General features: G+C 35.7%; 1 protein-coding gene across 2 annotated transcripts in view; it reads left to right on the top strand.

The window, feature by feature from the left end:
• AEBP2 (AE binding protein 2) overlaps positions 1–16,567 on the top strand; it is a 60,179-nt gene that overhangs the window by 22,157 nt on the left and 21,455 nt on the right. Inside the window, exons 2-4 of one of the 2 annotated variants that reach the window (XM_057556814.1) lie at positions 867–1,074; positions 6,538–6,645; positions 9,427–11,118. In XM_057556814.1, coding sequence (XP_057412797.1) covers positions 867–1,074; positions 6,538–6,645; positions 9,427–9,726 — 616 coding nt within the window. In that variant the 3' untranslated portion in view covers positions 9,727–11,118. Of the gene's footprint in view, positions 1–866; positions 1,075–6,537; positions 6,646–9,426; positions 11,119–16,567 lie in introns of those variants that run through there. The other variant, XM_007195062.3, reaches the window with a different exon arrangement.

Here is a 16,567-nt window from a genome sequence, read left to right as displayed (position 1 = left end):
ATGATGTGAACATTCAAAATTACTCAATTACTTTTACTTATTACTTTTATTACTAATGTAATAATTTTTTAGTAAACAAGAATTACTAACACGTAATACTTTGTTTAGTAAATAAAAAGTAAAAGGGATTGATTGGCATTTTCAGTCTTTTTGGTGCATAGGAGTTTAAAAAAAAATGAGGGCCAGGAAAGTACTTCTTATTTAGACTTTGGTAAAATCAGAGAAACTTTTATTGCACTCAGATTTCTCTCTTCTGCCTATTATTAAGAAGGGAAAATACAGCAAAATTTCCCAACTTCTTTGAGGTGGAAAGAGATAGGATGTGATAGCAGTTGTATTCTCAGATTAGTGAATAGGAGAAAAGATTTCAGATCAACAAGTGATTTGCAGAACTGTAAAGATTAATCTTTTGATTCTGAATTATTTGTAGTTGGAATCTATATTACTTTATCATGCTTCTTAGAACTGTGGAAGGGATGAAATGCGATGAGCTGTGTGTGAGTGTGTGTGTGTGTGGGTGTGTGTGTGTGTGGTTTGGTTTGGTTTGGTTTATTTTCTGTAAGGTATGGTGTTGGGGACTTCATATCTGCCAAAAGTTGCTCAGATTATCCCGTATCTGGTTTTGAGGAACTAGCTTTTCTTGCCTTGATTTGCACTTTATTGCAAATAATATTTATTTGAAATTTAGTTTCAGAGAATAATTATTTGAAACTAAATAATTTTAAAGCAATGTTGTTTTCTAATGGAAAATATGGTTAGTATGCTTTATGGGGCAGAATGTCAAGTGGTAATCTTAATTATTTATAAGATCATATTCATGTTAGTGAATTTCTAGGAATAACACAGCCTTTTTTCTTCTTTTGTAGCATAAGCAGTACTATAATGGATGTAGACAGCACAATTTCCAGTGGGCGTTCAACTCCAGCAATGATGAATGGACAAGGAAGCACTACTTCTTCAAGCAAAAATATTGCCTATAATTGTTGTTGGGACCAGTGCCAGGCTTCCTTCAACTCTAGTCCAGATCTGGCAGATCACATCCGTTCCATACATGTAGATGGTCAGCGAGGAGGGGTTGGTTTTGTCATTTCTTTTTTTCACTCCCTGTTTTCATTAGTTTTATTAATTTATAATTGCTAGTTAGGCTTTTTTTTTTTTTTCAAAGTAATTTGGGATTGCTTTTACACAGGCTTTATTTTTTTCAAATTTTTTTTCCCCTTTTATTTACTTCCCACATATTTGATGGAATCAAATTAAATAGAACATATTATGTGTTGGATTTTAATTTGCTCTTAGGTGTATTACTTTGAAGAAATTAGACTTTCTACAATACAGTGGGAGTATTGTAAATGAATACTATGTATTTCAAGCTTCTGATGTTTTGAGTTGAGGACATTTAGGAATTGGCGCTGTTTGGGATTTCTGTTGTTAGAGTGGTCTTAAGTTATCCCTGATGCTGAAATTAAGTAGAGAAACTATTGGTACCAGGATTAGTATAAACAGTCCTGTTAAATGGCAGTCTGTACTCATTATCTGTGATCATTGATCATCTTTCCCAGGTCTTGTCGGAGCTGGCTGAGTTAGTATTGACCTGTATTCTTTCAGGAATCCATTTAGTTGTGTCAGTTCGTATACTTTTTATTGAATAGTAAATAAAGAGCTAAAGCACATTAGGTGAGTCACAGTGTAATGGACCAAAATATTTATAAAACTGATGATATTATAATTTTGTTTCAACTTTATCTAGGTTTGTGTCTTGAATAGTTAACCATACTTAGTATGTTTTCCAGAAATTAATGTCACGTTGTAAGTACAGATAATTTGTTAGGCCACACGTTGCCTGTCAGTGAGCCATCACTTTTGAGATATACTGATACTAAAATGGTTAAAATCTTCTTGGTTTAAGGAAGTGGGTAACTGTTTCCATGGTGGTATTGATATTTAGATTGTATTACTGATCTTTTTTTTTTTAAAAAACGCAACCGTAACAGGCACTCCTAATGTTTTTACCAGTGGTGTTGCATTTGAAATTTCTTTTAAGAAATATTTGCTGTTATCACAATATGTTATAATGTTTCATCAGTCTTTTAGTTACTTGATAAGTAAACATTTGTCATATTATTAGATTCAACGTATATGGGGTCTGGGTAGACACCAAAGCGTATATTAATGAACTGTGCCCATCATATGGTATTTTCACTGCATAACCCAACTCAGTGGTTAAGCTCCGTTGGTAACAGTCTTTATTTCCCCCATATATATATATATCAGATTTCTAGTGAAACTGTCTTAGCCAAGTTGGTTTCTTGGTCATTACAGAGTTGCCTTTTGTGAGCCATTGCTTGTTGTCACTTGGTATATATCACTAAGGTAGTCTTTTGAACCATGGCATGATGCTTTTTAGTCACTTGACTTAGCAACTGCATATAGGATCCCAAGCTATGTAGGCGATCTCTTAGGAGGTATAGGAGAATTTCACATTTCTAAGTCTTGATCCTGCAAGTTGAGTTGGCACACAGCCTTTATGAGAATGTTTTCTGCCTTTTACAGATTTGAAGAAAAAATGGAGTTACAGTCTGAATGTATCATGTAATCACTGCACCTGCACGTATCTTACTGATATTACAGAGCTAGGCATGAAGTTTTGGTATTTCTGCAGTAACTATAAACTTGTTGAAATGGAAACCCCCTCCCCCATGTCATTTCTTGAATGCTTATTCATAAAATTACTTTATTACAAATAATAAGATTTTCTGGCTAATTTTAAGAGTAATGCTATGTTGACTTCAGAAAGGAGTCCTGATCTTTGAAGGACATTAGTTGCTAAACTACAAACGTAAAGGATCAGCTAAATGAAGAAAATAGATTCCAGTTATTTCTACGTATCAGTCTTTGATATCTAGACTTAAGCTTTCAGAATGAAAGTGTGAATGAGAATTTGAAAACTTAATACTGCTAGATAAGACAGGAAATCTTGATCTAGTTTGTGCTTTAAAATAGAATAGTTGTGTCTACGGCCGTACCACCCTGAACGCGCCCGATCTCATCTACAATAAAGTAGTTGTTGGTTGGAACATTTTTTTTTAAAACGACCTCTTGGAAGGGAAATTAAAAAGAAATCATTTTAATTGTTTTTAAGTGTACAGTTCAGTGGCATTAAGTACATCACATTGTTGTGCAGTCTTCACTACTGTCATTCTCCGGAACTTTTTCATTTTCCCAAACTGAAATCTGTACCTGTTAGACAATAACTCCCTAATCCTCTCTTCCGCTAACCCCTGGTAACCACTATTCTACTTTCTGTCTCTATAAAATTGACTATTCTAAATACCTCATGTATAGTGGAAACCAGCTGATTTTGATGACATTTTTAAAGAATTTTTATTTCTCTTCTTTCTACTCCAAGTGTTAAACTGTCATAATGGAACAGAAACAAATGAGGAAATTATTGGTAATTCTGCAGGATTTTATGTTTCTAATTACTGAAAGATGATAATTTTTCTGGAGCAGTAAGTTAGTAAGATCTAAATACTATATTAATTCCTGTTCTTTTTGTCATCCCACTCTAATCTTCACCCTGGGAAAAACAAAACTGTCATATAACAGCTTAGAAACTTCTTTACCTTCCTGTAAGCTGTTTATGTTGCCATGTCATGTGGACTTTATATTTGAAGGATGAAATCAGGTGGAGTTTAGGTTTTCCTGACCCTTTCAAAGTGGGTGGACACTTAATTCTACATTAAAAGTTAAACTTACCATTTAAACACCTTTTATGAATATACCTTTTTTAAAAAGAATCATGAGAGTACTTTCTTGTATTTAAAAAATAAAAACAGGGACTTCCCTGGTGGCGCAGTGGTTAAGAATTCGGCTGCCAATGCAGGGGACACAGGTTCGAGCCCCGGTCCGGGAAGATCCCACATGCCAGCGAGCAACTAAGCCTGTGTGCCACAACTACTGAGCCCATGTGCCTAGAGCCCGTGCTCCGCAACAAGAGAAGCCACAGCAATGAGAAGCCTCCGCACCGCAACGAAGAGTAGCCCCCGCTCGCTGCGACTAGAGAAAGCCTGCACGCAGCAACGAAGACCCGACGCAGCCAAAAATAAATAAATTTATAAAAAAAAATAAAAAGGAAGAAAAATTTAACCTTTTTTGTTAAGTAAAATAGAATTGTGTTCTTCGGCTCATACTTCCGTGCATGACTGGATTTCAGAAACTAGGCTGAGCTGTTTTACTAATCAAATTTCAGACCCCTGTGTCCTCTTAACATAAGTCTTGGTAGGCAGGGAACTTCATCTTGTAGGATTTCAGTGGTTCTGTAAGATCCATTAGTGTTCTGTTTTCTTCTGTCTTAACTGCTTCTTACTTTAAAAACAGTTGCCAGAAAGAAATCTATTTATGTTTCTTGATGCAGGGGTGCTTTTACATGTGTCACTTTATTAAGTTTACTTTTGTATATGTTCTTTGGTGTGTTGGAGGGAAGAGGGCCAGAGGGAGATTTTGAGGAGGGGGGATAATAAGATTATTAATCAAAGACTGGAATGAGTTACCTCTATGTTATTTAAAATGATACTTTTAGACTCTCATGGTTAAATCTGAATGCTGCTAGGAAGTGGAATCAATCTTAGGAGGTTACTTTGTGTTTTGATTGCCAATCTGGTATCTCCTGAACACAACATGAAGTTGGTCATATCTTTTGCAAGAAATGAGAAATATTTTATTCTTGTATTTCGACAGTTTATTGAATGTTTTGTCCTCTGTTTATTAAATACCTTTTAACAGAGGAAATTGAAAATGTTAGCACATTTACTGTGGCTAAAAATTATAGGATACAAAATTATAGCCTTCATTTTAGACAGATCTTGAAAGAGCAGACTGATTTGAGACAAAATAATTATAAAAGACATTTGCTTCTCTTTTACATGTTCACATTTTGTGAAAAACTGAGCTAGTTTTTTCCTAAGAGCTTAAAGGAACCATGAGATCATCCATTCAACCCCTTCCTGACTTTAGATTGTGTCTCTCTTATTTAATATAAAATCTTTTTTGTATCATTTTACTGCAGAAGGAATCTAATTAGTAAAAGTAGGCTTTTTTTCACTCCCTTTGAGCATGTAAATTATACTGCTTCCTGGCTCTGTATTTAGAGTATATTTGACTGGTTTTACTTTACTAATAGTAATGGAATTTTCCTTATGCATGCTTATTAGACTTTTACAGGTTGCATTGTATTATTTTGCAGTGGGTTTTACAGTTTACCTAAAGAAATTTTTGTCTACATTCATTTAAAAAGTAGCTTTTAATTCTGGGAACTCTAGGAATCATTTTATAAACATGTATTAGGGTCAGGAATTTTAAGTACCAAGGAGGAAATGTTATGACTTACAATATCTGCTTAACTAAAAGAAACCAGCAAATCTGTTGTAGAATCAAGATATGCGATAACATTTGTTAAGCATATCAAACAGCAGTAGCAGTGTTGTCTTGTTGTAAAATGATTTTGAGTAAAAATTGATCTCAGTTACTTTAGACTGTTTTTCTAGACTTCTAAAAAATTTTATTTTACACTTAACTGTTTAATGATTGTTTCCTCAGTCCTGTGTGTATCTTTGTTCCGTTCTATAGGCAGTACATTATAATCTTCAGAGTGTGGCTCTATTTATAATTGTTCTAACCTTAGAAAAGAACAGAGCCTATATATGGATTTTTGAAGGTAGTGGTTACAGTAGATTCATACTTCTTTTACTGATGATGGGGAGCAGTTTTCAGTGTTCAGTTTGATAAAAATAGAATCGGTCAAAAAACTGATATCTCCATGGTAGGAAAAAGGTTATGTTGTTAGTTGTTAACCCAGTCATACTCAGTTGCCTGAACCCAAGAATGTGGATCTATTATGATGATAGAGTATCTCATGACATTGCTTTTGCAACTATATTAATTTTAACATTCTGTATTAGATTTTGCTTCATAAGCAAGATAATTTGAAATCATTTTTAATAAGGAGAACAATATAAACGTAAGTAGTATTAGTATACATTTGAGAATAGGAAATCAAGAGCAGAAAGATTGTAATTGGATAACTTGTTTACTCATTCTTTGAATCAGTGTCCACCAATTGACTGTTTTGATTTATTTTCATTGTTTCTTTATACCTTTATATATTCCTGATATTTACAATTGATACATGCTTGTTCCCTCATGCAGTAAATACAAAAAATGTAAATAATGGTCCATGGTTCTAGTTCCTAGGGCTATATTGTTAATATTTTGTATATTTCCTTCTGAATGGCACTTTGGGATTGGTGTATCAGTTCCTTATTGAGGGAATGGACAGCAGCCTTAACGGGGAAGGGTTATAACTATGCCTCTCATTCTGGAAGTTCAGAAAGTTTATCTACAGTAAGCATTTTGATTGACTTGTACAACAAATGTCTCTTTGTCAGTTGAAGACTTCCAACATGTTTATTTGAATTTACAAGGAATAAAAGTCCTTGTTGAAATAAGTGATGAAAACAATTATGGCTCTTCTTTTAACAGGTATTTGTTTGCTTATGGAAAGGTTGTAAAGTATATAACACTCCGTCAACCAGTCAGAGTTGGTTACAGAGGCATATGCTGACACACAGTGGAGACAAACCTTTTAAGGTAAGTAAGTGTATGTGAGTTTTTTTCTTCACTTCATGTTAACATGTTTTTTAATGGGCATACTTTTGCCCTTCTAAAAGTTTTTTAAAGAACCATTTGTTTTAACATTCCCATAGATGCATGGAATTTATAAAATAGATGAAGGTAAAGATAATTTAATCCAATTTTTAAAATTTGAAGGCCAGAAAAAAGTCACTGTGAAGGTAGGGTCTTGAAAACAGTTAGTGTGCAGACCAGTGACTTGAATGTATGTCTTTAAAATTGCTTGGTTGTGGTTAATACCTCATGCTCTAATTATATTTTCTCACTGTCATAGGTTTCAGCCTTTTTATTAGCAAACAGTACTGATTATTATATGAAAAAATAAAATTGTAGAACATTAAGGGATTTGATTCCTTTCACTCAGTTTTGAGGTCATGCTACTAGTCGTAAATTACCGTGTCAAATAGATGTATTTGGGGAAATCTGTACAAAGAGCAATTTTCTGTAAAAACCATTTTTCCTTTTATCCTCATTAAAAGTTAAAATATTTTGGTTTGTAACTATGGAAAGCATATACCATAGAGATTAAAAGTTTGTATTTAAAGAAGTTTCATAAGTTAACAGTGTCTGCTGGTATATAAATACTGTGCCAGAAAGTTCCCTTGGGTTTCGTTAGAGAAAGAGGTAATTCTTGTAGAGTTGTTTTTTTAAAAATTACTTAATTTTTTTGGAAAAGATAATCATTAACAATTTTTAAAAATTATAAAGAAAAAATTTATATTGAGAAATCTTGCTCCCTTTCTTGTTCCTTATTTTCGCTCCCCCAAATATATAACCATTGTTCTTAGTTAGTAGTGAATTCTTTATGAAACTACAAGCAGATACATATGTAGGATCAGTCTCCTTCCTTTTACACAAAATCTAATAAACTATATACTGTCTGTATCTTATTTTTTATAAGCTTTTTATTTTAGAGCAGTTTTAGATTTACAGAAATATTACAAAGATTGCAGAGTTACTGTATGTCCTATACCGTTTCCCCTGTTATTAACATTTTTATTGTATGTATGTGTACGTTTTGTAACATACTTTCTAGTAGAGATCTTTTCATATCTGTTCATAGAGAATATTCTCTTTTTTAGCAGTTTCATAGTATTCCATTGTGTGGCTGTAGCAGTTTATTTAACCAAACTTGTATAGATACTTGGGTTGTTTTTAGTCTTTTGCTATTGCAAATAGTACTTCAGTGATAAATCTTTGAACATATGTCATTTTGTACATGTGTAATTGTATATGTAGGAGAAATTCCCAAAATGATGTGAGTGGTTAGATCAAAGGCTATATAAGCATTGGCAATTTTGATAAATATTGCCAAACTGCCCTCTCTAGGAGTTGTGCCCTCATCAGCAATGTTAGAGCGTCTGCCTTCTTCACAGCTTTGCTGAGAGGGTGTTGTCAAACTTTTGTGTTTTTGCCCATCTAATAGATGAGAAATTGCATCCTGATGTAGTTTTTTATTTTTATTTTTTGGCCGTGCCTCATAGCTTGCAGGATCTTAGTTCCCTGATCAGGGATCAAAACCCAGGCCCCTGCAGTGGAAGTGCCAGGCCCTAACCACTGGACTGTTAGGGAATTCCCTCCCCTGATGTAGTTTTGCTTTTCCTTTATTATTGATGAAGTAGGTCATCTTTTCATATGTTTAACCATTTGGATTTCTTTTTTTTTTGTTCTTTTTAAAATAGTCTCGTTGACCTTTCTGTTGGCATGTGGGTCCTGTAATGTTCGCCCCCTAGTCTTCCCTGTAGTCATACTACAGATCCTGGCCCTGAACTATGTGACCTTTCAACTTCCCATCTAACATGTAACTGGTAATTATAGTTACCTCATAGAGTTGTACAGTATATAGCTAGTAAATGTAAGAGATTGTTGTTAAAGTAAAAGAATCATTTCCTTTCTCATTGTATTTCCATATATTTTTCTTTAAGGCAGCAATTCCGTTGCTGGTCGATTATGATGTTCAGGTTAATTTCACAGCCTGTACAAATGGATTCCCCCCCCCCCCCCCAGATCTCTTTTTAGAAACCAGAGAAGATTCCCATTGGAGGAGGGGGAAAGAAAATGTCTTTAAAAGGCAAAAGTTAAGGAGTGTGATTTAGTGAGGCATTGTTCTATAAGTCATAGGAATCATTTGAATCAGAAAAAACATTTATTGATGTCTGCAGTACATGGCAATGTGCTAGGCATTTGGGAAGCATGGTGAGTAAGAAAGGCAGGCCTCTGCCCTTCAGGGAACTTACATCTTTAGGTTTATACAGATGTAAATAGATTTAAGTAGTGAAATGTCACTATAGATCACTATAGTGACCTTCAAAAGGTTCTCTGGAAACATGAATTAGTGACGAATGGGGCTGGAAAACAGTAGTAGGAGGTGAGTGGGAGTTGACTATAGAGAGGAGGTGATGCGGTGATGATGCTTGAGGCAAGTCCCTTTGAGAAAAATGTTTTTAGTTGTAACACGATATAATGTACAATAAGGTGTTTAAAGTACACTTAAGTGTTCAGCACTTTAAAGGTTTGTTTCGTATGTTTGTATGCACCTGTGTAACTACCATTCTGATGAAGAATATTTTCAGTAAAACCAAGTTGCTTAATGTCCCTTCCCAGTCTGTCCCCCTCCATCCTTCTACTCCTTCCCCAGGCCATGTTACGATTTCTATCATCCTGGCTTAGTTGTATGAACTTTTGTGTCTGGCTTTTTTTCACTCAACAAAATAGCAGTGAGGTTTATCCTTGTTGTAGGTATCAGTCATTAAAAAAAAACAACAGGGCTTCCCTGGTGGCGCAGTGGTTGAGAGTCTGCCTGCCAATGCAGGGGACGCGGTTTCGAGCCCTGGTCTGGGAAGATCCCGCATGCCGTGGAGCAACTGGGCCCGTGAGCCACAACTACTGAGCCTGCGCGTCTGGAGCCTGTGCTCCGCAACAGGAGAGGCCGCGATAGTGAGAGGCCCGCGCACCGCAATGAAGAGTGGCCCCCGCTTGCCGCAACTAGAGAAAGCCCTCGCACAGAAACGAAGACCCAACACAGCCAAAAATAAATAAATTAAAACAAAACAAAAAAAACAACTGCTGTGTAGTATTCCAGTGTCCAATAAACCATAGTTTATCCATTCTTCTGCCCATGGGTTTCTAGCCTTTGGCTGTGATTAATCAAGCTGCCCTAAACACACTCTTCTACATGTCTTCTGATGGCACACGTGTACTCATTTCATTTCTCTTGGTTGTATAGTTAGGAGTGGAATTACTGAGTCATAGAATATGGCATATTTAGCTTTAGCAACTGCAAACTCTTCTTCAGATTGGTCCTATCACTTTACATTACCACCAGCAGTGAATGAGAGTTTTAGTTGCTGTGTATCTTGGTATTTGCCATCTTGTTAATTTTAGCCATTCTGGTGTCTGTGTAGGGGTATCCCATTGTGGCTTTAATTTTTATTTCCCTGGTGAGTGATGATATGTTGCACACATTTTCATGAGCTTTTGGCTATTTGAATTTCCTCTTTTGGGTGAAGTGCCTATTTCAAGCCCTTTTCTGTTATTTTATTGAATGATTTGTCTTTTATAATTATATAAAATTTCGTGTATATTTTAGATACAAGTCCTGTGTCAGATATGTATATTGTAAATGCCTTATTGCAGTCTGTCTTTGGTTATCCTTTTCACCTTTCCTAATGGGATCTTTTGAAGAACAGTTTTTAGTTTTAATGAAATCTAATTTATCAATTTTATGGTTAGTGCTTCTTGTATTCTATTTAAAAAATCTTTGCCAGCCCTCAGTATATGAAGATGAGGAGGATCTTAACAGAGCTAAGAGTTTTGTCTCATGGTAATAGGGAGATCATTTCAGAAGTGTGTGTGTGTGTGTATACAATAATATAATTTACATATCATGAAACTTACCAAGTGTATAATTAAGTAGTTTTTAGTGTATTCATAGGTTTGTGCAACTGTCACCAGTAATTACAGAAATATGTACTTTTGAAAGAAAGAAAAGAAAGCATAAAAGAATGAGTGGACTATTTAGGGAATAACATGTAGTTTCATATATTTAGTGATACTTTATGGTGGCAGTTTGAAAATATGTAAAAAAAATTTCTGACTAGTGAGCTTGGACTCTTTAGAAATTAAGTATAAAAGTAATTGGTTGCAAAATGTTTTCTTTGCATTACTGTTCTTATCTCTTATTATCTATTAGTCTGGAATCCGATTATTATAAGGAGTTTGCATTGTATTTTTTGTCTTTTATTTTTACCATAGGCTTCAAGCACTTGCCAGAGAGTTCAGTTGTGTTCGTATATTAAACAACATCGGTGTGGCTGCTTTGTGGTTGGATGGTTTGTGTGGGGGATAATTGATAGAATCATCTTGATGAGAAATTTTTTAAAATGCGCACTGTCTTTTTTTTTTTTTTTAATAAATGCTCTTAGGCTGAAGAATTTTAATTAATTAATTTATTTATTTTTGGCTGTGTTGGGTCTTCGTTTCTGTGCGAGGGCTTTCTCTAGTTGCGGCGAGCGGGGACCACTCTTCATCGTGGTGCGCGGGCCTCTCACTATCGTGGCCTCTCTTGTTGCGGAGCACAGGCTCCAGACGTGCAGGCTCAGTAGTTGTGGCTCACGGGCCTAGTAGCTCCGCGGCATGTGGGATCTTCCCAGACCAGGGCTCGAACCCGTGTCCCCCGCACTGGCAGGCAGATTCGCAACCACTGCGCCACCAGGGAAGCCCCAATGCGCACTGTCTTTAGTGAAAACATTTAAAGTTGTTAATTCTTTAGAATGAAGCCTGAATAAATAAAAGGGATGGAGGATAGGGAAAGGAAGGGCTAGTATAGTGCCTGGTGTTGCCTGGCTATGACAGACCTGGGAAGTTCACAGCCAGCAAAGCTTTTCCTTAGTTCCTAGTAGACTCTCGCTCTTTTCCTCCACTCTGTCACATGGAAATAAGTGTGTTATAAAAGTTATGCTTGGGCTTCCCTGGTGGCACAGTGGTTGAGGGTCCGCCTGCCGATGCGGGGGACGCGGGTTCGAGCCCTGGTCCGGGAGGATCCCACATGCCTCGGAGCGGCTGGGCTCGTGCGCCACAGCTGCTGAGCCTGTGCTCCGGAGCCCGCGAGGCACAGCTCCTGAGGCCTGGGCGCCTGGAGCCTGTGCTCTGCGACGGGAGAGGCCACCACAGTGAGAAGCCCGCGCACCACAACAGGGACCCAACGCAGCCAAAAATAAAATAAAATTAAAAAAAAAAAAAAAGTTATGCTTGCTTCATATTAAAAAATTTGACATTGAAAAGCTTAAATAAGAAGATAGTGTAACTATAACTATCTATTATATTTGACTTCTTAACATATATGTACAAAGTAAAGAAATAAATGGGATCATTTTGCACCTATGTGTATTGTACCTTTTTTTTTTTTTTTTTTTTTTTGGGCCATGTTGCTTGACTTGCTGTATTTTTAGTTTCTGGACCAGGAATTCCCTAGCCTACCAGTTTAGTTTTGTATTGGACATCATTTCATGTCAATAAATTAACTTTTTAGTGGTTGTGTGATCTTTCTATGTAATAGTTTACCATATTTTATTTAATCATTCCTTGATGGATTTTGTTGGTCCAATTTTCCACAATATAATCAGTTAACACATTTTTATAAACTACTTTTGTGAGCTAGTATAAATTCCTAGAAGCTATTTTGCTCAAAGGCTATATGTCTAGGCTTGCTTTTGAAAGGTGTTATTCCCCCTACAGAAAAACGTACCAATTTGTATTCTAACCAGCAGTGTATAATATAGTGCCTGTTTCTCAACAGCCTTGAGGCTTGTTCTATTTTATCTTTACCAATCTGCCGGTATATGGTAACATGTTTCTACTTATATACGTGCAGACACATACAGTGTAAATACAGTATAAATACTTTTCTATATATTCACATAATTTTTCCCCTGTATTAATTATTTTGTATTTTTAGAATGGAAATCCTTTTTGAGCTCATTATTCTTTTTTATAAAGTAGGAAAAAATTTCCCTCCTGTGATAGGAATTAAATATTTTCCCCATTTTGACCTTTTTCTTGACTTTTTATGGTGCTTTTTCTAAAACACAGATTTTTTAAACTTTTAATTTTGAAAAATTTCAACTTGCAGAAAACGTACAAGAACTCCCATATATTTCTCTCACACATGTATGTGTAAAGAACTCCTGTATACCCTTCAGCCAGATTCACCAGTTAACATTTTGCCACATTTGCTTTCTCTGTATCTTTCCACCCATCAGTACATCATCCATCTCTCCATCTGTCTCCCTCCCCCCATCTCTCTCCTTTCCTCCCTTTTTTCCTACATACACACACACGCGCGCGCACACACGCACACACACTATTTTGGGGGAACCATTTAAGAGGAGCCGTATCCCTAGATAACTTCAGTGTGTGTTATTTCCTAAGAGCAAGGATGTTCATTTACATAACCTTAGTACAGTTACCAAGTTCCAGAAATTTAATATTGATGCCATCAGCTATTCAGATTTCATTAATTGTCCCAATAATGTCCTTCATAGCCCTTTTTCTCCCCCCTTGGTTTAGAATCCAATTGAGGATCATGCATTACATTTAGTTTTCATGACTCCTTGAAACTTAGTTTCCTCAGCCTGTCTTTATCTTTTATAGCACTAAAATTTTTGAAAAGTATAAACATTTTATTTTGTAGTATGTTCCCCATTTGGGGGTTGTTTGATGTGATCAGATTCAGTTTATGCGTTTTTGGTGAACATAGAATAAAATTGTCACTGTATCACTTCAGGGGACACTTGATGAGATTTTGTTCCATCATGGATGAAATTACCTAGCATCACTTGGTTAAGGTGGAATTTGCCAGGTTCTCTACCGTAAACTTATGATTTGTCCCTTTACAATTAATGATTAATTTTTGGAGAGATACTTTGAACTATATGAATATATTGTTCCCCATTAGAACTAGTTTTAGTATCCATTAATGTTTCTTGCCTGAATCATTTATTACTATGAGGGTTACAAAATGAGTTTTTTTCTCTCTTCCCATCTAAATTTATAAGTTGATATTCTACTTTCAGCGCTTTCTGCTCTTTATTCTATCCATCAATCAATCATCTATCTACAGAATGGCTCATGTATTATGTTATTCTTTTTTTAAAAATAAATTTATTTATTTAATTCTTGGCTGCGTTGGGTCTTTGTTGCTGCATGCGGGTTTTCTCTAGTTGGCGGCGAGCAGGGGCTACTCTTCGTTGCAGTGCGCAGGCTTCTCATTGCGGTGGCTTCTCTAGTTGCAGAGCATGGGATCTAGGCACATGGGCTTCAGTAGTTGTGGCACGAGGGCTCAGTAGTTGTGGCTTGCAGGCTCTAGAGCGCAAGCTTACTAGTTGTGGCGCACGGGCTTAGTTGCTCCGCAGCATGTGGGATCTTCCCGGACCAGGGCTCGAACATGTGTCCCCTGCATTGACAGGCGGATTCTTAACCACTGCGCCACCAAGGAAGCCCTATGTTATTCTTCGGCTTATAATACATGACTATCATTTTGATGCTCATCTAATGCAGATTTTTATATTATCAATTTTTGCTCATGTGGCTTCTGGAGCAACTGTCTAAAGATTCAGATGGTAAAAGTCCATTGGAGTGTTGGTAATGGCAAAGGCTAGAAACTGGAAGTCTGTAAGACCTAATTGAGTTGACATGGGAAATAAATGAAAGTCATGGATGTGTCATTTAGGTTTAAGTTACATTTGATATTTCTTAAACTTGTTTGTTTTGTGCTTGAGAAGAAGTTAATGTCATATGAAAATAATTGATCATGTCAGCTCGTTATGAAATTTTAGTTTTGTAAAATCAAACATACTCCTAAAATGTAAATATAGTTTTTTCTTTTAATAATGTTTATCTTTTATAATTAAAGTACAAAGATTATTCCTAGATAAGCACCTTCCGCCCCAGCTTCTCCCCGTATTCACTTTGTCTTGTATATATACCCTTGCTTTGTATGTGCATTTAGAGTTTGTGTGAAGGGGAGTTGCTGCTGCCATTTTGTTAAATGTAGTGAAACCTTTCATTATTAAAGGTTTGGAAAACATTACATGTGTTTATAGGACTAGGATTTTGGAATTCTTTCAACTATTCTCTGGTCCTTTTTTTTTTTTTTTTTTTAATGTGATTTTGATTCTTCTTAGTCATTTGGTATTAAGCATTATCATGGCTAATTGGCTTCAACTCAGTATGCTCAGAAATGCTTTACTTAACTGAAGAAAATAAAAATTAGTCATACACAGCATGTTTGGTGATTGTTCTGATTTCCTTTTTTGCCAGTGTGGCAGTGGCTTGTCTGGACAAATTTGTATAGTATGTTAGAAATTACATAGTTGTACTTTTCAGATAGGCTCCATAGTTTTTTTTTTTCTGCCTACGTGTTTCTCCCCTACTCTAGTATTTCTGTTTACTTTGAACACGGTACTTGTAGTCACTTAGTTGTCATGGGTTAATGAATTTATTGTAAGTTTTCCTCAGCAACTAGTCTCCAGCAGCTCAACATGATTGGCTTCGTTCATAATAGTGACACGTCTGAATGACTTCTTATCGTGTTAAGAGTATTGCTTGAAAAACTCAGATTTTCTTTCAGGCCTTATACATGAAATAGCCAATCTTTTTAGGTGTTTTGGAATCAAGAACCTAGCCTAAATTGTCGATGAAGAAAAAAGAAATTTTATCAAACCAGACTTAAGCTATTATATCTTTATCACTGTGGGTGGCTTACAGTTGTGCATACAGGCAAATTCTGGTAATTTTTACAGGACATAGTGATGCTAATAATACATCATTCACTGCGATGGGTGACGAAATAATTTCCTTCTTCAGTTCCTTTGTAACCTGTTTTATAATGTTAGTCGATACTGATAATTTAAAAAATCTTTTGCTTTTTCCCCCCAGCTTTGTTGAGGTATAATTGACAAAACTGTAAGATGTTTAAAGTGTACATCGTGATGATTTGATATGCATTAGTCAATTGTGAAAGTATTCCCTCCATCTAGTTAATTAATACATCCATCACCTCACAGATATATGTATAAAATACATTTTAAAATTATATATATATTTATTATATATATATTTTAAATTATATATATGTGTATATATATATTTTTTGGTGAGAATCTTTTGCTTTTCAACAGACATTCTCTGTAATAATACAAAGCTTTAAGCACCCCGTTCTAGCTTTAATTCTCCTTTACCTTTTCGTGTGTCTCTCTGTGTGTCTGTGTATTTGAAGCTCTCATGTTCCCTAGCCTTGGCAGACAGTTTTTAGGAGGCTCCCACTGACCAAAGATGGTACAGTTTGAGTAAAATAAGGAAAATAGCTGCAGTGAATATGATGATACTGAAAAACAAAAGGTGATTCCTCCCCCCCCCCACCCCGAAATGAAAAACCGATTGGTCACCATTGGAGAATGGTAAGGATCTCATTATTTGGAAATCTGGTAAGAATCAAGAGGTAGTTCTTTCTTTACTATATGAGCTGTGCCACTCGATACTCAAATTCTGGTGCCTGAGTTGCACCCATGACCAATTAAATTAGAATCTCTGGGATGTGCTGCCAGTCATTGCTATATTTAAAGAAATCTTTCTGGTGATTTGGATGTGTACCCAGGCTTAAGAACTTCTGTTTACAAGATATTTCTCTTATAGGGGGACCTTGTAAGAGAAATACCGCTTATCATAACACTAGGTGAACTTTGTTAGTTATAAAAGCTGATAACTAAGCAATATTTCTCTGGTAAACGAGGTTACCAATTCAGTGCTCATTGAAAGGAGGAAAAAAGGCACAGGGGAAGAAAAATGTATGCTGTGTTTACTATGTGCATGTTGCATATGG

Source organism: Balaenoptera acutorostrata, chromosome 11, assembly GCF_949987535.1.
Source record: "Balaenoptera acutorostrata chromosome 11, mBalAcu1.1, whole genome shotgun sequence".
NCBI classification, from domain to species: domain Eukaryota; kingdom Metazoa; phylum Chordata; class Mammalia; order Artiodactyla; family Balaenopteridae; genus Balaenoptera; species Balaenoptera acutorostrata.
Note: the sequence above shows the minus strand (reverse complement) of the source record. Positions and strands in the feature narration are given on the sequence as shown.